The sequence below is a fragment of the Eschrichtius robustus genome, chromosome 5 (genome assembly GCF_028021215.1).
Source record: "Eschrichtius robustus isolate mEscRob2 chromosome 5, mEscRob2.pri, whole genome shotgun sequence".
Taxonomy (NCBI): Eukaryota; Metazoa; Chordata; class Mammalia; order Artiodactyla; family Eschrichtiidae; genus Eschrichtius; species Eschrichtius robustus.
In genome coordinates this window covers 87,178,886-87,204,569 of record NC_090828.1, presented here as the reverse complement: position 1 = coordinate 87,204,569, position 25,684 = coordinate 87,178,886, and the positions used below count along the sequence as shown (strand labels likewise).

Below are 25,684 nucleotides of genomic sequence, written 5' to 3'. Positions count from 1 at the left end.
GTATTTATTTTAAAATCTTCACTTACATTTTTATTTAAGCAGAAAGCTAATGCTTTATATTTTCCAGTTTAAAAATCTAAATACTGATATATTACATATAAAAAAGCATAAAATGTTTGAAAATATAGTTACCTTTTCGACATTAATCAACTGAGAAAAAGTATAAATATGTTTTTCTTTACATCACTACTTTTTGACAGCTTCCCACATAAAAATTTACTAAAGGCCACCTTTTGTTGTATTAGCAACAGTGATATTTTTAATTAGCTTCACTACCTCCATTTGTGCTTAGGTATGGCACTTTCCACAAGCCCCAGTTCACATCAGCTTTCTAGTTCCTTCTTTGGAAGACAGAAAAGTCCCTCACCTGCCTTTGATACTTCGTGTCTCTCTTTAGGGTCTGTTTAACAGAAACCCCATGTTTGTCAGTCAACAAACCAGTTCCTTGAACAGTGATGACCTAATATGAAAACTGAATATTTTATTTAGTTTGTTTTTGTCACACTGGGTGTGGGTCGGGGGGAGGGTCGGGGTCTCGGCAAATATCCCCAGGATGATAAAGTTATTCCAGAATAGAATTTTTATTTTGATCAGCTATTGTATTTTCAGTCTATCATGGTTCCCTACATCCATATAGGATAAAGTATGTGGGCCAAATAATACAGGGCGGTTTGGAAACAATTGGCTTTTATGGGCACAATCTTATTCTTTCCATATCCATTTTTTTTTTCAATTGTCAAAATGAAGCCAGTTTTTTTTCAAAACAATGCAACTTCTCAACACTCTTGGAAAAGACAGCTTGGGTTGAATCTTTTCTTCGATTTCAGCTTATGAGGAAGAAGAGTTGGTTGTTTAAATTGAGCATATATGTTTGTCCAGACATTCACTGTGTTTGAGTATTAGTGGAAAAGAGTATTTCATGTGGTAGGCTTTGTCTCCTGGTTTAGTTCTTCAAGTTCCTGACTCCTATACTCATAAATCAAGCATATTCAGGCACAAAACAGGTAATTGAGGGGAGCCGTTCGCTTGGTAATTCCATCCTCTCTTTTGTGCACACACTTGCAAATGTAAATGATTTGCATCTGTGCAGACACCCTTGAGGGGCTTGTCTATCCTCACATCATTTTTAGATATCCAAGAAGTTTCTTTGTGAAACTCTCATTCTGTGTTGCCAGATGGTTGATACAACCCTACAACACCATATTTTGAGCAAGGAGGACCAGTTTAGCAGGTAGATGAAACAACACCCATTACAATTATTGTCACATCTCCCGATTTGATAATGGCAAAATGTACTTCTCATCACATGTTCATTCCAAACACAAAAATGAGTAAAATTGATATGGTTTTCCTTTTACACTAAGAATTGGGCACAGCTGCTCCCTTACAAACGTTAAAAGCAAAAATAAAAGATAATAACATCTTTAATTTCTCATGTTTCTCAGCATCTCTTAGAAAAACAGCTTCGTGATACATGGCTCAGTGGCCTGAAAATACCTACTCTTGCTACACTTTTAAGTGTTTTCCTTCATGTTATAATTCGAGAGAGGGAAGATTTCTAGCAAACATAAAGACTTGGGGATCTAAGGAAGAGAATCTGAAAACTTGAAATAATGCCTTGTCATGCTGTTCGCTTATTCCAGGACATTTTTGCAGTCTTTTGTTTGATCACTACTGTATACCATTCATTTACCTTGTTTGAAGAAAAAAGGTTAAACTAGTAGCTATATGCGTGGCAAATATTAAGTAAAGATGAACATTTTAAATATTTTTCATACTTTCAATTATTTGTTCTTTTGAGTAAAATTAAAATGCACTGATCAGATAAGTAATTGTAGTTGGGTTTGGGGTATATAATCTTCAGGGAATTATATACACAATAAATCAATGCATTAATATAACAAAGTAAGCAGTTTTTACTAGATTAAAAAACCTTAAAATAAAGCCAGGTGTCCAAAACTGTTGTTTCTCTCCATCAAAAGGATTGCTTAGAAACTTCCTTGAGACCACCTTCAGATCACAACATAGGCATAATACATAATTCAGGTTATTAACTTTTTCCATTTAGGCTTACAGATCTTAGAGACACAAGTATTTTAAAAGAAGAACAAGATTTTCATGGAAAAGTATGAATTATACAGTAGTTTTATTGAGTCTTTATTGCTAATGCACATGGGGTTCAGAACCATAATGACGATATTGGGCACTTAAGTCATTAGGCTGTCATATTACAGCAAAATTATTTGTACTATATAATCATTGTTTCCTTTTTTATATTACACATATCTAAACTTAGTTCATCTATCTTTGCCATTACAGTACTACTTTGTTGTTGTAAATACCTATTTTTTAAGGATGATTTGAGTATGTTCATTGTAGTTCAAGTTCATGTTTATTAGACCTCTGCATCCTTAAAGCTGGGAAACATGATCGAGGGAAGTTTTCAGTCTGCCTCATGGTGTTTTGTTTGATTATATATTGCTTCACAGCGTCAATTGCTATATAGTTTATATTTTAAGTATTTGTATACACACTAAAAATTACAAGCGGAATGGGGGGAGCCAGTTTCTTTTTTTTTCTAGCAAGATTTCCATCATACTCATATTTAAGACACACTCTTGTTTTTAAAATTAAAGTGAAGTTCTGTTTGTATTCTCCTTTTTTAGGGGGGTGACTTTAAAGATGAACACATTTAAATGCTCTCCAGTGATTATTTGCAATAAGAGCAAAATCATTTGTGGGGAGAGGTAAAGCTGAAGCTCAAAGCTTCAGCTGAAAATCAGGTGAATGTGGCTTTGGTTTTGAGAACTGGTTCGAGGGTTTCATAAACCCTTTAGAAATGAATATTGATTATTATTATTCAACTAATCAAACGGCTTTCTCAGAATTTGCTTTGCTTGAAATCAGTGCCATGATGGATTGTTCGTTTTATTATTAAATCCCAGGGGTTATGGCACAATATAGCTCAGCTGGCCCACGCTATGTGTTGCCTTCTGAGTGTGTGTGTGTGTGTGATGTAAAAGTTGAGAGATATACACACTTCTAAGTTTGAATAATTTTTGGCCGAGATTATGTGAATTGATTCCCTTACAGGGAAATGACATAAAAGTAAAATCAGTAGTCTATTCAAATCATTGTACAGTCAAGTCAACTAAATATATGGCACTTAAGAGCAAAACCAAAACTCAAATTGAACAAAACCAGTTTATTCTGTAACTAAGCATATACTATGTCTGAGTGTGTGTGTCTCCAACTTTTCTCACCAGAAAACCATTATTTGGATAATGCACTATAAAGCAGACAGTGCCCATCCAGTCTTTCTTATATTAAAATAGATCATCTGAAACTGACCCTTTGTGATAATTTAAAAATTTTACCTTGCCATGAATTTTCAAAAATAAAATACATTTAACAGGAGAGAGGTCAAATAAGTACTACCACTCTGAACTGTTGTAACTGTCCTGAGCACAGGGGGTACATCTTATAAACTTAAAACACCCAGCACCCCTGAGAACCTATAGTTAACCCATTCACTCCTCCCAGATATATTTTAAGGTTTGGGTATAAATTCAGTTATGGTGGAGAGATGACTAGCACATGTGAAATTTCAACAGAACAGCACTTGAAAGTAGGCATACTAAAATTCAGAAGCCTAATTATCAGTATTACAGATAAAAGAACAGAGTGTGTCTTGCTTGATCTGCTCTACCAGCTTGAGATACAGGTAAAATTACCTTACTTTTTTCCTAACAGTTGTCCTTTTTGATGAATCACTCTGACTCCCCCATGCAATTGTCTTACTTAGACACTAACAGAAAGCTAGGTGGAGAAAGAACTGGAAACACAAATCGATTCAGAAGTAGTCTCTGGTTTTGGTGGCTCTGATTCCAGACACATGACTTTGCAGCTTTCTTTTCTGACATATTGTTACCCACTGCTGTGGTAAGGCCCACCTTCAGACATGACACCTAGAAGCTTGCTTTAGATCTGCACTGTCCAGTACGGATGCCACTAGCCACAAGTGTTTATTGGACATTTAAAATGGGGCTAGTCTGAATTGAGATGTGCTGGCTGTAGGTGTGACATACACACCAGATTTCAAAGACTTAGTACAAGAAAAAGAATATAAAATATCTCACTAATAATGTCTATTTTGATTACGTGGAGAAATGACAATACTTTGTATAGATTAGGTTAAATAAAATATACAAATTATTAAAATTAATGTCTGCTTTTTCTTTTTTAATGTGACTACTAGCATATTTATAATTACATATGTGAACAATGCTGGTCTAGGAGGTCTGCAATCTCAGCCACATGAGAGACCAGAATCAGCCTCTTGAGGAAACTCAGCCTCTCTCTCTTTCTCTCCCTCTCTTTCTCTGCTTAATTGATACAGAGAATTGAGTTTATATCATCCTCATCATCCTTTTCATATTTATTATCATTAGCCATGCACCTCTCTAGCTTTACAATTTTCTTCTTTATCTCTCATTCACCTTCCTCCCAATAAATACCATATAGAATAATTTTAATATATCCTTGAATGTATGTGTCCTTAAAAGGTATTTAATGTTTTTAATATGAATTCTATTTTCCTTATTTAAATAAGATAATAAGGATAGCAACATAATTTTTCACTCATGTCTGTGAATAGGTAAATAAGGAAAGAATACCACAACTCCTTCTAGATGTTCAAGGTTTGAAGAAAAGGGCCTGAGGGACAGGATCTGTTTCTTTTCTCAGACCTGTTGTGGATATAAACTCAGACTGTCATTCAATGATAATAACCAATCATAATTTCCTTTCTTCATAAAACATTAGGTGAAGGTTTACTTTCTAAGAACATAGGGCTTTATTCATGTGTTAAAAATGTTGAATAAAAGAAATTAGAACTTTCATTTTTCTAGAAAAGAAATCAGTGTATTCTTCTATTCAGTCAACAAATATATACTAAGCACTTATCATTCGTTCAGCACTGTTCTGGGTACTGGGATTAGAGTCTCTAAAAAAATCAGTAAAATAAAATACAATAAAACATAGGCAAAAATCCTGCTCTCCTGGAGCTAACATTCTATTGGGGGAAAAATAGTATTTAAAAGGAAGTAAAATATATATTAGTGAGACAGTGAAGTTTAAAAACTTAAATAAACAAACAAACAAATAAACCAAGGAAGGGAGATAGCACCTAAGTGGAGAAGGCTTGCAATTTTAAATAGAGAGGGAAAACCTATGAGAGGTGATATTTAGGGGAAGATCTGAAAGAAGTAAGGAAAGTAGCTATGCAAATACCCAAAAAAAGTTTTGGGTCAGAGGAAGCAGCATGTGCAAAGACCCTGAGGTGGGATGTGCTCAGGAAAGAAAAAGAAGGCCAATGTATCTAAAGTAAAGGTAGTGACTGACAAGTAACTATAAGCGATCAACTCCATCTGGGGGTATGGAAGCTTACCAGAGAGACACTCATTCTGAGAAGTTTTCTTTTACTCAGAGCTGATCTTGCTTGAAAGTTGTGAATATGACCCCTATGAAGTACAACAGCAAAGAGTCTTCTGCCTACTAACCCATTCCCTCACTCCCCACCGCACAAACAATTCAGCTCCTCAGATCTTCAGATTCTCCCCCAAACTGATATTCCATCTGCTATTAATCAAGTGTTAAGGGTCTTTAAAATTTTTTTAATATATAAAATATGTTTTAGCTGTGATTATTAAAGTACTTATCTGTGTACTGTAAGGCTGCATGAGATGTACTTCTGACACAATTCTGATAAGAAGTACCATTATATAAGACAATGCTGCTACCATATTTATCAAAGCAAAATTTCTGCCATTTCTATTTGGGTAGATGCAAGATTTCAGTCTTAAATAAGTATAAATAAAATATTTTTATTTGTTATTTTTAAAATTATTATTATTAGCAGAAGTTGTTGTGGTAACTCACATCATGCATTCATGTGGGAGGGTTTATACCGCCAGGACACTTATTGCCATCAAAGCTGCAATAAATCAACATTCATGCAGTTGGAGAATTTGGTATACAGTGTGTTAAAAGTGTGAGAAGGTATACTCTGTCTCAACCAGCAATTCCTAGGGCTCTTCCTACGCCATATGGACATATCTCTTTACTGCCAGCTAATATTAATATAAGCTTAACTTAATTTTTATACACTTACTCCAAATTTCTTAAATTATCCATATCTACTTTCTGTTTAGACACATCAGTGTTTTACTTTTTAATTGTTAGCTCCCAAAGGTCCAAGGACCATCTCTGTTTAATTCACTTTACAGAGTCTAGTGCAAGCTGTAATTTATGGTAATGATGGTGAGAATGATGAAGATGAGGAAGAAAGTGAGGAAAAGGATAAAGATAGTAATATATTTGTGTACATACAAAGCCTTGTGATATTTTACATCATAACATTTAATCCTTACAACATTGCAATGGAGCTTTTGTATCCCAATTATACAGATAAGAAAATTGAGATTCAGGGAAGCCAAGTCACACACTTCCTAAGTGGTGGATCTGGGACTCAAGATCAGCTCTCTTAGCCCAAATGCCTATGTGCTTTCCACCATACATCTTGCTCAGAGAGTATTCAATTATTAAACATTATTTTAACTGACTACTGACTCTGTGTCAGCCTTGATTAGTGTATAGGGAACACCCTTAAATTCCAAAGTGCTATGTGAAGATCTGCCTCAGCCCACCCTCATCTTTGACTTCCACATGTATTCCAACAGCAGTTTATTTCATGTGGGCACAAAACTGGCAAAAGAAGTATTTTTGCCAAACTATTATGTGACCAAGAGCACATAATTCTTGGTTGGCCATTCCCTCACAGTGGAGCAATTAAGTTCAATTTTCCTTTGCAAGGCCCTACCTTTGATTCACGACTGTTCTCCTCTGCTTTCTTGAGCCATTACATGAGCCAGCACCTGTTTGTGTTGTCAGGAGTGTTTTCAGACTGAAGTCCACAGGTGTTTTTTCCTTTTTTCTTTTGTGCCATAGAGTGAAAAACAGCTAAACTTGCTTTCCAGTGGTTAATTTAAGGGAATATTTCCTGATAGAAATTTCCTAACTGAACTGCTTGACACAAATGGGGAGGGAGTCAGATCCTGCTAGAATATTTCCCTTTTACTCTTGGTTGTGCTTTGACAGTTTGAAGGATTAAGGAATAACAATGACAGTAGTTATTGTTATTATCAAGTCTGACCGCGTCTTTCTCACCATTCACTGTGTCCCTGTTGGAACAGATGCTGATGACCACATCTGTTGTGTTATTTAAAGTAGATCTTTAAGTCAAAATGAGGATGTGTGTGCGTTGCCTCATTTTGAGTTTGCTTAATGTTTCCAACCATGTTTTAGAAGTAAATCCCAAATGCGTTTTTGCTAAGTGCATTTTCCTTTTGATTTTAAACCTATGTGTATTTTAAAGGTCATTTAATCCACGCACTTCCAGTTTCTCTGGTCTTAAATCATCGCTGTATTACTTATTTTTTATACAAGAGGTACTTAATGTCTCAAGAAGCTTTCAGAGACCTTTAAAACCCAAAGACATTTTTTTCCCCAAGACCAGAAGTTCTATTTTGTCGAAAGTAAACAAGCTTGAAGAAAATCAAGATCTCAGCCTGTTCAATAGTCCAAAAGTTCGAATTTCAGAGGGGTTGGAACTTGGTGAAATGCATGTTCCCATCCCTAGCTCAATCCTCTTTATTCCCTCTTAGCTTAGGCTGAAACACATGGAGGGGATATCCAGCAGAGGACTCTCCTCGGTGACATCTGTGTCTGGAGGAGTGTCCCGGCAATTGGCAACAGGATCTTCTCCCCACAGGAATGAGAAGGGTCAAAACCCTAAATAATAATAATCTATTACAGATTTCAGGTTACCAAAAGTTAAAGAAGAGTATAATAGCAAACACAGCATTGCTACATGTCAAAAGCAAGGCTACTGTAATTTCCCCCCTTGGGGCAAGTATTTTTCATATTATTATGCATAATTATGCATATGAATTTAAATATATTTCCAGGGCTTCCCTGGTGGCACAGTGGTTAAGAATCCACCTGCCAGTGCAGGGGACACGGCTTCGAGCCCTGGTCCGGGAAGATCCCACATGCCACGGAGCAACTAAGCTCGCACGCCGTAACTATTGAGCCTGCGCTCTAGAGCCCGCGAGCCACAACTACTGAGCCTGTGTGCCACAACTACTGGAGCCCGCATGCCTAGAGCCTGTGCTCCGCAACAAGAGAAGCCACTGCAATGAAGCCAAAGCCACTCCGCAACAAGAGAAGCCACTGCAACTAAGCCCGCGCACCGCAACGAAGAGTAGCCCTCGCTCACTGCAACTAGAGAAAGCCCGTGCGCAGCAACGAAGACCCAATGCAGCCAAAAATAAATAAAATAAAAATAAATAAATTTATAAAAATATATATATATATTTCCATATTCTATTCAAAACTCTTTTCCAAATATGTAGAATAAAACGAAATTAATTGATGGCAATGACTGCATTAAGATTCAAATCTAAAATTCCTGATCACTGGAAGAATTGGGCTAGTAGTGGGTGCCTAGAGCAACAGACCTGGCTCCTGTAGAACATTCTTCTGGGTTTAGGACAGTTTTTCCAATAAAGTTAAATCTGGGATTAGTGAGACATAAAAGATGTGCTGACAAAAACCCAGAGATGGTGCTTGAGACTTTGGAGAGAATCTTTACCCTGCTTCTTACTCTGTGGCCTAAGGCAAGTGACTTAAACAATTTGGGTGTCTTTTTCCTCATCTCAAAAGTAAGGGGCATTTGGGCTTCCCTGGTGGCTCAGTGATTAAGAATCCGCCTGCCAATGCAGGGGACATGGGTTCGAGCCCTGGTGCAGGAAGATCCCACATGCTGCAGAGCAACTAAGCCCATGCGCCACAACTACTGAACCTGTGCTCTAGAGGCCACAAGCCACAACTACTGATCCCGCGTGCCACAAGTACTGAAGCCTGTGGGCCTAGAGCCCATGCTCTGCAACAAGAGAAGCCACTGCAGTGAGAAACACACACGCCGCAACGAGGAGTAACCCCCGCTTGCGGCAACTAGAGAAAAGCCCATGCGCAGCAACAAAGACCCAACGCAGCCAAAAATAAATAAATAAATAAATTTATTTTTTAAAAAAGTAAGGAGCATTTATTTTATGTTCCCTCAAGTTCATTCCAGATTTAATATTTCATGTTTTTGTGACTCCAACATGAACTGCCCCCAAGAATGGGGTTATCTGATGGTCAAAAACAAGGAAAAGCTTGGCAACTTGATTACAATTAACTCATCTAGGAAAAGAAATAAAATATTTGGGATAATAATTGGATTTTGGCAGAAAGTAAATTCCTATCACTATTTTTTAATGGAAAGAAGAGTTAATCTGAAGGTGTGACTGGAAAGCAGAAAGCAGTTTCATTTGTCACAGACCTGGGGACCATCGTCTCCATAAAGAACCCCACATAGACTCCAAATAGACAACAAATAAAACAGCGTATATCCTGACCGCTTCAAGTGTCACAATGATATGGGTCTTTCTGGGTCTTTTCCTAGTTTTTTCTCCTTCTTTAGCAATGTATGTTATGAATTATGATTATTGCAATGGAGCCAAGTATTCACCGGCTCCAGCTAGATCTTTGTTTAGCAAGCATAAACTCACTGCCAGCTGCAAATTGCAGCTGTCTGTCAGCATTTGTGAGGACAAACCGCTCCACTATCCCGGATCACTTAGCTGTAGACTGCATACTGTGTCCTCAGTTCTGCTCAGCCCACCCTTTGCATTTTCAATACCCTTCCTGTGGGGGAGGGTCTCAGTGGTTTACAAGCACATTTTGGAGCAAATAGCTTGAAGCTTACATCAAAACGATGCCTCTACTAGAGGGTCCTATCCCAGTAAAACTATTTTGTGAGAGACTAACTGACTCTGGCCTGACATTCCCTGATCTCCCATGTCCTGAAAAAGGCATGGGAGGCTGCCACGCTGACAACCAGCCGTTCTTCAGGACAGAGTGACCCCTGCAGAGAGTGCCAAGAGAATGGGCCCAAGGCCAGGAGCCTGTCTCAGAGCTAGGGAATGTGAGGGTTGAGAAGGCCGTGGCCAAGGGGCAAAGCCAGAGGAAGGACATGGTCCAGGGGGCTGAGTGAGGCCATTCTGCTGGGCCATAGCGTGGAGGAGCAGGAGGCAAGACTCAATGGAATCCTTATCTTGGGAGAAATCCTAGTCTCAAATGTTCAAGTAAACTTGGAACTCTGTCACTTAAGGAAGGGATTTGCACAATGATACATTTTGCTTGTGTAGCATTTGCCAGCCTTCTAAGCAAATTTTTTTCTTTAAATTTCCAGGCATGCTTAGACTGGGGAAGAAGCTGACAGCACCACACCAGATTTAATTAAAGTATTTGTAGACTTAACCAAGTCTTCCCTGTTTTATCATCAGAGTAACTCGTGAGTTCTAAGGATCACTTTTTTACAGGGTTGACAATTTTAGGAATATTCTGAGAATTATCCCAAGATCTAGGAATACCCTGCTTTCCCCAGGTATTTGCATACAGTAAACTCTGAGCTTCCTAGAGGGTGAAAACTAAGACTGAAGGTTCTTTAGGCCCTGGAATGCTCCTCGTACACTGCAGGAAGCATGAGATATGATCAGTCAGTACTTGGGGAAGGTATGCTTTTAGATTTTGTTTAATAATATTTTCAAATAAAAAAATAAATCTGGAATTCTTCCCACTCATGAGGGTATTATGAGAACTGCTCTTTGTTATGTAAGAGTGTTGTTTCAGTAAGAAATGTGCCCTCTTGGGAAGAAAGGCACAATGCAAATTCAAATTAGTAATGAAACTGTACAATGTGTAGCATATGGCCAAAGTTGGCCTGAGTCACTCATGGGAGAAAACATTCTAAGACTTGGGAAAAGTCACATCCCTGGTGTGTGTGTGTGTGTGTGTGTGTGTGTGTGTGTGTGTGTAGGGCTGTGTATGTTTGTGGACAGGGGAGCAATGACCCAACATAAACTCTTTCTTTCCCACAACTTAAACATACACACAATACTTAAAATAGTTTCATTCAGGGGTAGAAACCGTGAGAGTCACAGGATCATTAAACAATAGCAAAGCTCTGTTAGTCCATGATCTTTCCATATTCAAGAGGATTGTAAAATAAAAACAAGACTCTGCAAGAGATCGACATTTTCCAAAGGGATAGCAACTTACAGTACAAGAGTATTTGGATTGCTAAGTGCCTTCCCTTCTCTCTGTGCTGCAGTTTGCTTCTTTGTTCATTGTGAAACCTTTTTGCTGGATGTGTTACATGCGATGAGCTTTGGTGTTAAAATAAACAGAGAGGAAGGCTGCAATAATGTATTTCAGTTAGGAAGAAGCACTTGAAAGAAACTGGTTTTGCTATACACATGATGTGAGCCAATCAATAGTGGTTTAGTCTGACAAGCACTGTCAATATCCATTGTCACAGTTCAGAAAGTCTTTAATGGATAGTTCTTCAAAACCCAATGATTTCAACGCATGTTCAAAGTCTTGAAATACACTCTACCTGGCAGAAATTAATCACAGATAAACTCTTGGGGTTGTATATAAGTATTTTTTTTAACTGAGAGCCAAATAGCCGTCAATTAAAATGTGTATGTATTAATATATACTAATCATATAAATTAATATAAATTTAATGTATGCAACAGATAAAGGCATAATCTAATAATACCAGATACATAATAAATGACCAGTAAATGCTGAAAAAATGAGAGGCAATGGGGTGGAAGGTGAAGAGTGCACTTTTCGTACCACCTGATCTGTTTACTTAATGATTATTACAACCATGATTGTGATATGGGGTAGCTATCATAACCTCACAGTTCATAACAATTGTTAGTTTTTATTGAATACTTACTACACCCTAGATATTGTGCTGGTGTTTTGCATATATCAGGGTATTTACCTGCTATAACAATCCTTGGTAGGGATACTGTCAGTGCCGTTTAACAGATGAGAAAATAGAGGCAAAAAGAACTTATACTGTTTAAATAAGATCTTACCACTGTTAAGTATCAGAGTTGAAATTCAAAATCCAAAACTGGTAGTATTCAAAAGAGAAAAAAAAATGCATGAGAGAGAATGGAACACACATTTTTGAAAAGGAACAGCATTAGCTGTTAGAAGGAGGCCACATATTAGTGGTTCGTATCTGCTTTCCCCTTAAATGCTGATCCTGAACTTACTCCTATGAAGCAACTAGGAATAATCCAAGCAGACTCTGTGGTTGGGTATCGAGAAGAATGAGATTCCTGGTTGGGCTGAGAGAAGAACTAAGGAATTTGTAGACATGAATGTATGTGCTTTGAATGTATTGTGGGCTAAAGGTGCATCATCTGTTTTTGAAAAAAGATTGTGTGATGACAGGAATCAAGAACAAGGACTAAGAAACTGAGAGAACCGGCTAGGTCACTAGGCATCTTTGCTTAAAAGGAAGCCCCAATCTCCACCCTATAGCTCTATTTCTATATTCATTCTTGTCTTGCTACATTCAGCCACCTGGAGCATGGTGAGTGATCCTTGTATTCACCTTCTGCCCAGTAGCTGAAGAGCTCAATTTGTGTTTATGATGGTTATGGCTCTGTGCAACCCAGAAGCCATCTTCAGCTGTTCTGACTGACAATCCAGAGAGTATTCAGCTGTCAACACTGTTGCTGTCCTGTGATTCACTAATCTCGCCTAAAGCAACTCATTTTCCCTTTTAGGTCTACAGTGACACATAGCACCTAGAGTAATTTTGTCAGCAGTTCACCTGAAGCAGATGATTTAAGACCTTAGGTTGGAAGTAGTTGACCACAGTGGGAGGCTACTGCCATCTCTCTAGAACTCCTTAGAACTTTGACAGCATTGCCAGACAGATAGAGAGGCAGGCAGTAGGGCAGGTTAGGCATGCCCAGGGGCTCCAAATCAAACAGCCCTGCATTTGATTTCTGGCTCGGCCACTATTGGCTACTTGGCTTAAGCTCTCTGAACCTCAGATTCCTAATCTGCAGAATAGACAGCAATAAGAGAACCTACCACATTGAATGATTATAAGGACTAAATGAGATATAACATTCTTAGTACAGTTCCTTGTCACACTGGTAGTACTCTACAAACATTAGTCATTATTAATAATACATGTGATTTTAAGATGATCAGATTGACTAGCCAAAATGGAAATTGAGACTGCTTTAAAAGAATCAATACTATATAGATTATTATATGTAATTATGTATATGATTATATATATAAAATTATAATATTTAGATTGTGAGAAAAGTTAAATATATATATTTATTAAACTTTTCTCACAATCTAAATAAACACTTTATTCCACCACTTCCCCTTAAATATTGATTTTTTTTTGACTATATATTTTCCCGTCCTGGTTCAAATTTTATGTTTGGAAAATTAAGGATACATTGTAAAATATTCTTGATTACACATAGGGCCAAGAGTTTAGAGATTAAAGAAAACGCTTCAGAATTGTTATATATTTCTCCCCCCATGCCTGCTGAGAATACAGTATCTGTACACACATTTTCACAAAGGTACAAATACATACACGTGCACAAAATACATAGTGATAGCTCTATTTATGTCTGTATGGAGAGAAGATTTTAATACCACCCACCCAATGCAAATACTGCTAAGCATGAGTCAGTATGTAAAGTAAACATGGAAGTTGTCTGATACTCTTAAATATGAATATTATTTCTTTCTCCAACTTGACTTTTTTTTCCCATAGAAATCTAAGTGTTAATTTCCTAGAAGTTTGTCATGCTTCTACCTCTATGGGGGGAATTGCCATGCCTACAATCCTATTGTTTTGGTTTTTCTTTATTTTGTTCTCTGTTTGTGGACTGATGTTCACATTCATCTATAAGGCTCTTCTCATTTGATTTGGCCATGGCCTGTTTTCTATCACTAGGAGAGAACCCATCCCTGTATTTAATATATGCAGCCCTTCCTCATGGAAAACATGTTTCTACTTCATGGTGCCCTTTGTCTGGATTGGTGCCGTATGTTATTTTTTTCTTTCTTTCCTTTTTTTCCTTAGTAATTTTACTTTCAAAATCAGTTACTGCCTTAGCTCAGTAACCCCTTACTCTATTAGCAAATTTATCAAAGTTTTGAAATAGCTCTCAAGTGACAAAAGTTTTATCAACACTACATTAAGTTGTAAGAAGCCAAGATAAAACATCTAGTCAATAGAAGATGTCTTGATGATCTGAATCTTTACATCTTATACTGTATCTGTATCTGATTCTGTTTCAGGAAAACATGTCATCATATGTCTCTACACACACCATAGGTTTTTGCTGTTTAGGTGTATTCTCTTTTTCTGCTTTCCTTTTTTTGTGAATGTGTAGTATTTCTGTAACCTTTGATGCAAAAATCTTTTGCAACTCTGGCTTATAGAAAGAAACCAGATAGACTAACAACTGAAAGAAAATTATATCTGTGATGAAATTACTCAATATTTGCAGTACGGTTTTGAAGTTGTCATCATCATCATCATAACCATCCTGAAAGTTATTCTTTAAGTAACTCAATGCTATGCTAAATGCTGTAAAAAGAGTTTAAATATAATACCCTGACTCACACTATAGAAATGCATTATCAACATAGACACATCTAAGGTATATCATGAGCAAAATTAAAATATTAGTTCAGTACATGAAAAGACAATAAAGAATTTATACATTACTGGAAAAAGCAGTTAATGGCATTTCCATATGGCTGAATTACAGGGCCATGACAGTAAACTGCCAGCTCTTTATTGACACTGAAAACGTAAACATGTGATTAGATTTGTCTATTTAAACTAGATAATTTAGCCTAAAAGTGAACATATTTCATTACATGAATTCTCACTCCTCTTTAAATGAGTAGATATGAATCATTGGCAAGAGAACGTTTTCATACCCTTCTGTTTCCAACTGATTATTTATTTTATATTTCTACAATGTCTAAGTGGGAATTAAGTGGTTAAAATAAAGCACTGCTGTTAAAATGCCCTGCATTCCCTCTTCCAATTATTTCCAGATTTAATCATGATTTGTGTTTCAAGTAAGTCACTTAAAGTTTCAATAACTTAGCTCCTCAGGGGGCTGAAATTATGACTTCTGTTTACACTGAGCATGTGAAAAAAAAAAAAGATATTAAATGACCAACAGTACATTAAGTCCAGACTTACCCTTTCTGCCCACTCTGACACGGAGTTATGTGCAAAGTTTTTGAGCTCTAAAACCACACTCTGGAGAGAGCAAAGCAGTATTTATTACAGCCTAATGAATTAGCGCAAGCAGATATGCCCTGTAAAGGAATCAGGCAGGAGCCTGGCAAGAAATTTAATAAACTTTATTTCTCTATTTTGGGTAAGGTGCTCTTGTTTTAGTAATTTAGAAAGTGGTACAGCAGGGTAATTCCAAATACAAGAAGGTCATATTGGAAAATATGAAAGGAGACAATCAGCACTTTGTTATGTAATCCGTGTGATGGTTTGAGAAGTGTTTTCGAATCTCTGGGGATGAAGAGCCTGATATAACCCTATTTTGTCATTTCTTTCTGGATTTCCCTCTCCAAACACTGCAGTGCGCTAAGATGATTGCACTAAGCAACTGCCGCCAGTTTTGCTCTGAACATCCTACCAGACTCTCTGTGTTGGGAGCTCTTAGCTGCTAATACAACTATCTATCTACACCTGATGTTGATCCCTATGTAAAACCCCATTAAAAAAGTGACAACAAGTAGCCTAGAAAATTGTTTGTAATAGCATTTCTGAAGGGTAATGACTCTACTTTCCTTTAGCAACATTTCTGAAATGTTAGCTCTCCCAGCATTTCCAAATTTAAAAAAAAAATAATATTAACAACATGTAATTGTAACATGGGAATACCGCGAGAACAGCAGTTTGGCAGGAAAAGGGGATATTTCAAAATAAGGTCCATAGCAAGAAAAATTCTGGCAGATGCACAATTCTGGATCATATTATCCAAACCGTTGGATTCTGGAAGATTTGAAGGTTTTTCTTTTGTGGTTCCCATCCCTTAATAGAATGGTAGTGGATATTCATCATCTAAATTGTGTTGCTTCCTCCTCCCATTACTAAAGTTGGGAAATAAATATACAAAGGGCATCCATTACAATAAGCATTCCTATCTCTAGAGGTGGTTTTAACACCATAATGGCTGCGTCAGGTATAAAACTTGTGTTGGGCTAATGCCTTATTCTCATATGTAATGATATTTATTGAAGATCATCTTGAAAAGCCCAGGATCCTAACTATTCTCTGGTGTGAGCAGCTTTAACACCAATTAAATCTCTCCACTGGTTAAGAATGGTGCTTAAAGCTAATGCCTTTGGCCTACGAGTATGGAGACTTAAACCGCATATTGTTATTCAAAATACTTACGCTTTGAAAAATAGTCTATTTGTTTGGGCTTGAAAGAAAAGATCACCCATCAGTGGAAAAAAAAAGAGAGGAAGCATAAAGGAAATAAAAGTAAATTCTAGAATACCTGGAAAGCTAATCCAATTCAAGTTAACTTTTCGTGGAGGTGAAAATATGTAGAATTAAGAGTGATCCCTCTGTAAATCAGATTAAATGCTTTGGAATTTAAACCCCTATCTCTTTAGTCTCTTTTCATTTTTGAATAAAAAGTTTAAATGGGAACGGAAAAAAACTGCTCATTGGCTTAACATAAATCTTTAAATTGCAGTAAGCTTCACCCTCAAAAAGTAGTTGAATCTCTGAGGAAAGAGAAAAGGCTGAATTCTATTTTTCATAAATGATGGATTATTGTACCACACTGTGTATTTTCCAGTAAAGTGTCCTTTTATTTGCACTGTGTGATTACAAGTTTCTAAAAGTATGTGTGGGGTCACTTGGGTGCTGTGGGAAAGTGGAAGGAACACTGTTCTGTTAAAATCAGTAGTGAAATCAGAAGCAAACTATGTCCTGATTACCATAGGCATGTGTTTAAATTTTGCTTTCCTTAATTGGTTATGTTGTATTTACTTAAAATGAACAATTTGGCAAGTTTTTCTCCCTTGACAACAGAAAAGCGTAAACTGTTTTATAAGTTTGGCTGTTAAAATCAGATTTGTAAACCACAATATTCAAAGAGTTTTATTGCTGTTTACAGGGGTCCAGTGATGGACTTTGCTTTATAACCATGTGCTTTTTACATTTTTAGTTTGTATTTACAGCGCTTTCAAGTTATTTGGTTGATAAAAATTATGCCATATATTATAGTCATCTATTGACTTTAACTTCTGTGTATCTCTTCTTAGAACAAAGTGAGCAGAATGAATGATGGCAAAGGCCTGGCAATTTGACTTGTCATCTGAGGACGATTATTTATGGCATCAGGAAATGGAAGTTGACACTCTAGTCTGTCTCCAGAAAAGTCATCATTAGAGGCAACTTTGGATAGTTTGGCTATGTTAAAAACTGTGTAATCATATTCAAGACTCTGCTAGTTTCTCAGAATGTATGAGAAAGAAACAAGCTAAAGCATTTTAAAATACCACTTTCATTTTTCTTGAAAAACCAGTGTACCTTACATACATTTCTCACATGTGAAGGCAGAAGTTGGTATTGAAAGCAATATATATATATAACACTTTATAATTACTTTCATAATCTCACATTTATACCATGTGTATGTGTTTTAATTTACAAAGTACTGTTTAATCATATAATTTTTACTAGTCCCTAACTGGCAGAAAAAATACCTCTTTTGGCCCTTAATTTCTTGACATTCTGTCATGGAAAATGACAAGATTTTGAGGTGAGACTAAACATAGAAAATGGTAACCTGTGAAAATTTAGATTGATTATTCCATATCATTTCAAAGGCAGACCTGAGACCAGAATTACTGAGGTAGATTTTTCCTGAAGGATAAGTGTTCCTTTAGCTCCCAGTACTAGAACCCAGAGCCACGGGGCTTTGATACAGCTATCAATTGGAGCAGATTATATACGACTGGACCCAGATGAAAGTTGATAGGATAGCATATAAGCACAGTATATTAAGACACTCAGAATGACTCATTGAATCATACAGTTTTGAATCAGTTAATGCCTGACATTCATGGTTGTGTAAAAGCAACTATGGCTTGCATGGGTTTTCAAGGCACTTGCTATTTCTCCAAAATGACCTGAGGTCAGTTTCTCCTCTAAGAACCCTTAGTCTCTTATACTTCAAACTCCTTATCATGATGTATTATTACTACATAGACCATATGCATTTCTATCCACAACAGTTAAATCCAGCACTGCCGTGTATTCAGTAGGTGGTCAATGTGTGTGTGTGTGTGTGTGTGTGTGTGTGTGTGTGTGTGGGTATCACCTAGCAGCACTGTCCAAAAATATCTGAGCCATGTGTGTAATTTAAAATCTTCTCATAGCCACATTTTTTAAAGTAACAAGAAATAAGTTTTAATAATATATTAATTTTAACAATGTATTTTTTAACAAAAATATCCAAAACATTATTATTTCAACCTATGGCAAAAGCTGCATTTCAAGTACTCAATAGCCCTGAGTGACTAGTGGCTACCATATTGGACAACACAGATCTAAAGCAGTGCTCCTCAAACCATTTTACGTTCAAATACACAAAAAAGTGATAATATTTGCGTAGCCCACTGGAACAAATAAATAAGACTGCTCATAACCAACAACAACTTCCCAGGGGCTCAGGTTGCCTTGGTCCTGCTCAATTACCCAGAGTGCTGAGGGCATCCGTAAATCTCACTCTACATAACCATCCTGTCAGATACAATAGTTGGGACGCTCTGGTCTACAGCAGTGCTTCCCAACCTTTTCAAGTGATAGACCCATTGACCACCCTCACATGAGAGTGGTTGTACTTTTATAAACAGCTCATTTAATTAATAGATAGCAGATAGATAGACAATAGATAGATGATAGATCAGATATGTATGTTTTACATATATATTTTTATATACATGCTACTTAGAGAGTTATATTATTAAAATAATAGGGTTTTTTTTTTTTGCTTTTCACTGTTGCTTTACATTTTGTCAGTGTGGGAGTAGCCCTTCCACCACCAGTAAACAAGAACTGAAGCAGGTCCTATAACTTGTCCCTTCAGTTTAAGGGAATGATTCTCAGCAGGGAGCACTTTTTCTCCCTCTCACCCCAGAAGACATTTAGCAATGTCTGGAGACATTTTTGATTGTCACAACTGAGGAGAGGATGCTACTGACATATTGTGGGTGGAGGCCAGGGAGACGTCTCAACATCCTTATCCTGTACAGAACAACTCCCTGCAAAAAAGAATTGTCTGGTCTAGAATATCAATAGTGCTAAGATTGAGAACCTTACTTTGAGGTAGTATAAGATATTATGGTCTTTTAAGTGGCAAGTACTGTCTCAACTCAGTATTTAATAGTGTATAACCCCATGTGATAATCAAAATTTTGAACTTAATTTAAAATTAAAACTCCACTCTACACTTAGCTAGGAGGAGGGCAGGATGTCTTCCTCATCTTTTCCTTAGCCTAACACTTCACCCCAACTCCCCATTTTGCTAACACAAGTTTATAGCTACTTTGTGGTCAAAGCTAGAGGAAGGAGGTTGCAAAAATGTCCTTATTTGACCAGTTATAAGAAAGCTTCTCACACTCTAGGCCTGGCAGAATTTTTAAAGCATACACTCTCCCTTAGGCACTTTTGCGGGTTCCTTGGAGACCCCACTGGGAGAATTTGACTTCAGATCCTCTAATTCAGGCAATTTATTTTCTTCCAGCTGCAGCTCCCTCCTAAGTCTCTCTCTTTTTTCTCCTGAGTTCCTCAGGAGAGGATAGAATGACTCAAGTAAAGCTCCCGTACAACTGTAACTTAGTAGAATGTTTTGCACCCAATAGCTACTTAAAAAATTTTAGTTGATTAAAACCATTCTACTTTAAATGACTACGTGAGCTCCTGATATTTATGTTTTCCTTCCCCTTCCATTCTTTCACCAATACTCCAATACGTTAGAATACCAGATAAAAATCCTATGAGACTGGTCCCATATCCAAACTGGACCTTGGACAAATTACTTAGCTTGACTCTTTCACTTAGCTTCTTCATCTCTAAAATGGATGAATTAGTTTATATACTTCAAAAGGTCATTTGAGATTTGACTCAACAAATATTGACTAAACACTTACTAATGCTAAACAGTGTTTGAGGTATTAGGGACACATTAGTGAACAACATTTGTAAAAGTAGATAAAAATCCCTGCCTACATGTAGCTTACATTGCAGTAGAATTAGGTTAAATCATGTTAGGTGCTTAGGAGAATATCAAGCATAAATTACGGTGTCAATACATTTTAGTCATATTATTATTAACCCAACTGAATGATTGGCTTATTCTAAAATATGATTTGAGAGGAAAAGAACCTCTATGTTCCTACTTAAGTGCCCCAAATCCTCACATGACGTCAGTAATTAGGTTAAGACAGTAAAGGGCCCACTTACGATCTGTATCTCAGGTCATAGAGATAATAAATTCCTATCATTTCAGGAATTATTAATGATAAGAATCATTGTTAACAAGTTCGTTAATAAAGTCATTAATAATAAGATACCTTGAATGTATTTAGACTCCATGCTTAATGAAGGTACAGACCTTAAGTGTTACGTTCATCATTGAATTCACAGCGTTTAGCATGGGATTGGATCATCAGTAGACATTCAGCAAATATTTGCTTAGGAAATGAATTTGCCGCACACCTAACTTTGAAGATAACAGTGAGGCTTGGAAACTGAGGATGGGGGACTGATGAAGACATGGCAAAAGTTTGAGGCAATATGTGTTACAGAATTTCACCTAGTGGTAATTTCACACAAATAAAAGAGTAAGAAATATCTGCTTTCTGAAAAAGAAATCACTTTGGGTTAACTTGATAAAGAAAATTGACGAAATTATTTGGGCAAGCAGGATCTTTGAAAATGCCTACATTTCCTACAGGCAGTATATAATCACAATTAATTGAAATTAACCAGAGCTTTTTTATCTCTAAGTTAGATGAACTTTTCTACAATTTTGTGTATGGATACAGTTAGGTGGAATTATACAGATAAAGATTATTGTGGTAAGTATGAGGAAATGAATGTGAAAATAAATTGTGAAAATATGGAGCTAACCACATTCTCATTACACATGCATGTTGCAACAGAGCTAATATTTTCATATGGGCAAATTTTTACTCCTATGCCCTGTCTAAACAGAAGGGCCTGAGCTATTAATTCAGGTAGTTGTCCCATAACTGCTGTTTTCTATTCATATTTGCATAAACTAATAATCATAAAGGAAAAATTTACTGAAAGCCTCTGACGTTTTTTTTTAATCTCCAGTGTTCAGACTGCATCATAGTGCTTCTGATACAAGCGACAAAAACCGAGTTAAAAGCAGATTAAAGAAGTTTATTACCCGAAGACCTTCCCTGAAAACTCTGCAAGAAAAAGGACTTATTAAAGGTATGGAACATTTTATACTTTTACTGTAACAGTGATAAGTAAATGTGCCTCTGTGTCCATAGTTATTCAGCTCTAAAGGAGTATTAAGATATTCTGGTCTTTTTAGGTTGCTTATTAAATGTTATGCTCCATAACAGAGGAAAAAATAGTTGTCCAGAAAACTAATCCTGAGAAAATAAAGGTTGTATCAGAGGATCATTGGAAAAAAACACCTAGTTTTGCCCTCAGAGGATCTGGGCTCTGGACCAGGAGCCGAGAAGAAATATCCTAGTGGCCCATCAGAATGATCCCATGTCCCCACGTGCCTGGACAATCCTAGTTATATCTATTGTCCCAGAATACTTAGTAACGGCAGCCCTTTTCATTCTCAGATGAGTCCTGATTTGTATAATAAGTTATCTGATCATGTAGTCATAGCCTGAAGTAAGTGCGAGGAAGAAAGTGCTAGGAAGAAAGTCCAAGATAAACTAGTGTCATGAAAACTTACAGAGTTGAAAGCTGGAGAACCTAGAACTCAATCTAACCTGAAATAAGCAGGTACTTTTGCAAATATATCTAAAGTATATAAAATATCCTAGACCAGCCCAGCCACCAGAATAAAAAAACACTGGCAAGAGACTGTAATTGGAATTCAGACCTTGGTTCTACCACTCACTAATATGGACATTGAACAAGTTATGATCTCTGAGCCTCAGATACCTCTTCTGTTAAATGGGTATACTCATACCCACCACTGAGAGGACCACTAAAACAAATTAATGAGATAATCCATTTAAAGGATTTAACAGAGTTTCTGGAACATAAATATTCAAGAAATGTCCTCTGCTATTATTAATGCTATTATTATTCATTACTGTTGTTATTACCGGTAGTGTACCAGATAGATGAAAGGATGGATGGACAGATAAAACCAGTGATGTAGATTTCTATAACTGGAAATCATCTCTTAGATCACACAGGCAAATATATTATTTTCCTAAGAAGAAAACATATGCATCAAGTCCATTATTCTCTCTGGTTTTCAAATTTTCTAACTGATGCATATATTTTGAAAGTTAAATACAAGAAAGAATTTGAAAAGAATTTGGGCTAAAATAAAGTCCTAAAATAAACTTTGAGAACAAAGTTGAAAGACTGATCCTTATAGAAATCAAGAAGTGATTTAATATGCAATTATTTCTCAGGAACAGGACAAAGCAGATAGTATTTTCAGCACTACTTAGAATGAGAATTATTTCAATAGTTTAGACTAACTGTTTGACCTATCAATTTCAGTCCATTTTAAAAGAGGTGAACATATCACAAAAATCATCTAGCATTCTGAACCAATTGTGAAAGGTGAAATTTTATGCAGCATGAACGTACCTATCACTAATAGAATGGAAAATTCTTAGAATGTAAGCATTTGGAAGTAGAACTAGAACGTGCTTTAAATCAGTCTTTTTTTTTTTTTTTAATTTATTTATTTATTTTTGGCTGTGTTGGGTCTTTGTTGCTGCGCGTGGGCTTTCTTTAGTTGTGGTGAGCGGGGACTACTCTTCGTTGCGGTGCACAGGCTTCTCATTGTCGTGGCTTCTCTTGTTGTGGAGCACGGGCTCTAGGCATGCAGGCTTCAGTAGTTGTGGCACGTAGGCTCAGTAGTTGTGGCTTGCGGGCTCTAGAGCTCAGGCTCAGTAGTTGTGGCGCACGGGCTTAGTTGCTCCACGACATGTGGGATCTTCCTAGGCCAGTGCTCAAACCCGTGTCCCTTGCATTGAAAGGCGGATTCTTAACCACTGCGCCACCAGGGAAGCCCTAAATCAGTCTTAGCTCAGACTCTTACTCTCTGAAGTGTCCTTTTCAGTGGACAGCATTTGGTCCTCTACAGATCCAACTTCATATAGTAATACAGTAGTACCTTCAATTCTGCCTTCGAATTTATCCCCTAGATTAAAATTTTCTTGGAAAGGATTCAGTAGCATGTTACCTGCCATCCTGATAAAATATAAAACCAGGTAAGTAGCCCAAACAATCCCAATCTGGCATAAAGTCCAAATTTTTCATGACTGTAGCAAAATAAAAGGGGTTTTAATTCAGTGGCACAGTCTGGCCCCAGTCAAAATGCTAAAGAATTAATAACCATAGTGCTCTAGAATTGGTCTCAGAAAGCAGCAGAGAAACCGGATGCCTGATGCAGTTTTCATACTGATGTAATGGAACCACCGAACACACTCCAATGATACATTTCCTATCTTAGAGCTCCATTACATTTTCACCATAGCTGACCAATGAGTCAGTATTCATTAGTGGGGCTATGGAAAATCTATGTGAAATTCCAATTTGATAAGCTTCCATTGTTGTCTTCAGTGGAATTTTCTTCCAAATACATTTCAAGTTATGCAAATATAGTCACTTCTTGGGCTTGTTTCAGTTTTAACTGTGAATTTTTTGTAAGGCTTCTTCTGAGACTTTTTTTTTAACCAAGTAGAAAGGATTAAACCAATTTTTAAAAAACGCAGGCCTAGTCAAATTTAGTACTTTAAGTCCATTTTCTTAGCACATCTAAGGCAAAGACTTAGAAAAAAACAATGAAATCAGTGTTTCTGATTGGTTATGAAAACTCACGTAACATTAATTAATGATTAACAGTTAAATATTTAATTTCTCCAAGTAAAATGACTTAACTCTTTCAAGAGAAGAATTATTTAGACAGAAGAATAATGCCTTTAAATTTATTCTGCAGTGCATTTGCCCAAAGAATATATATCAAATTCTTTAAACTGTCTAATTTTCCACATGTGGAATAAAGGCCTCCATTACCAAGGTTTGGGAAAGCTGTATGTGGTAGTTTGCGTCTTACGAGTGTGCTTCCTGATACCTGGGGGGGGCTTGACAAGGCCACAGACGCATTTCAAAGTGTTTACTCTTTTATGTAGTGTTCCCAACAGACTGAGAGGCCTGAGTTTTGAATTCAGCCAGCCTTTATTGAGCCCTCACTGTGGGGAAGGAAAGGCTGTGTTTTATGGACTTTAAATGCCCAGCAGAACTATATTCACAAAGTACTTTATGTGAAAAGAAAACTGTCCCAGTATCACACAGCTAAGCTCAGTCACAAAGCCTTTCTTCAAAACCTGTTTTTCGGACTCACGGAGACCTAGCCAATATGTGATTTCTTTGGCTAGGTTTTAGATCCGGAAACAGTCTCTTGATGGGGCTGCATTTTCTGATTTCTTTAATATGACTAATGAGAAGGGTACATTGTGATGCCAAAAAGGGGCCAGCAGATAATTCTGAATGATCACCCAGTGGAAGGAAATCGTAATAGCTCAGGTGGGCGTTGCAATCATTGTGCCCTTGCAGTGGTAGCTTCTGAAAAGCTTTCAGTTTCTCCAAGTGCTTTCACATTTGCCAAGGGAATGGCAAGAGCTTTTTAAAAGTATGAGTTTATTACATTGAGTCTCTCATAGAAAACAAAACTCCAATCAGTATAATGTGTAAATTATAGGGAAGAGGGTACATTTTAGGGTGGTAGGTGTGCTTATACATGTCCTCTGCTTGCTTTTGGAGCTGAGGTAATAGCTCTTTAGCGTCAACCAAACTACCTTATGTAATCTTTCAAATGGCAGCATTGACATCCAAGAACAGAAAACACTTGGCAGTGCAATTTTTAGAAAAGATAACAATTGGTTGGTTTTTTAGGAGCAACTAGTGTTTCCTTATATCAAAATGATAGAGTTAGAAAGTACTGTATATTTAGAAAGTGGTTTCTTTCATCTTTGTATGGACAAAACCATACTGGATGATATTAGTAGAAATTGAGAGTAATGCTGCACTACTTGTATTTTTTACTCAGTATATTATAAAGGAAACAACCAGTCTGAGGATGAAATAGTGTGCCTCCAGGATTTATGATGAAAAGCAGTGTTTTTCTGCCTTACCCCAGTTCTCCTTCTCGCAGGGCACCATTTGGAATGGTTTCTGTTCGCAGTTCTTCTGGTGGCTGCCTCCATATCTTATGTTATTGTTATTTGGGGTGTAGATTTTTGTCAATATCTTTCTTATCTGTAATGTTTTAATATCTTTATTTATAAAGCTTAGACATTACCTCAGATTTATTTTACAATGAATCTGACTTAATTAAACTAGACTTCATCTACC

At 36.8% G+C, this 25,684-nt stretch overlaps 1 protein-coding gene across 1 annotated transcript in view; it reads left to right on the top strand.

Moving 5' to 3' along the window:
* Positions 1–25,684, top strand: part of ARHGAP15 (Rho GTPase activating protein 15) — a 584,102-nt gene that overhangs the window by 310,556 nt on the left and 247,862 nt on the right. Inside the window, exon 8 of the mRNA XM_068543993.1 lies at positions 21,425–21,547. Within this exon, the coding sequence (XP_068400094.1) occupies positions 21,425–21,547 (123 nt within the window). The remainder of the gene's footprint in view (positions 1–21,424; positions 21,548–25,684) is intronic.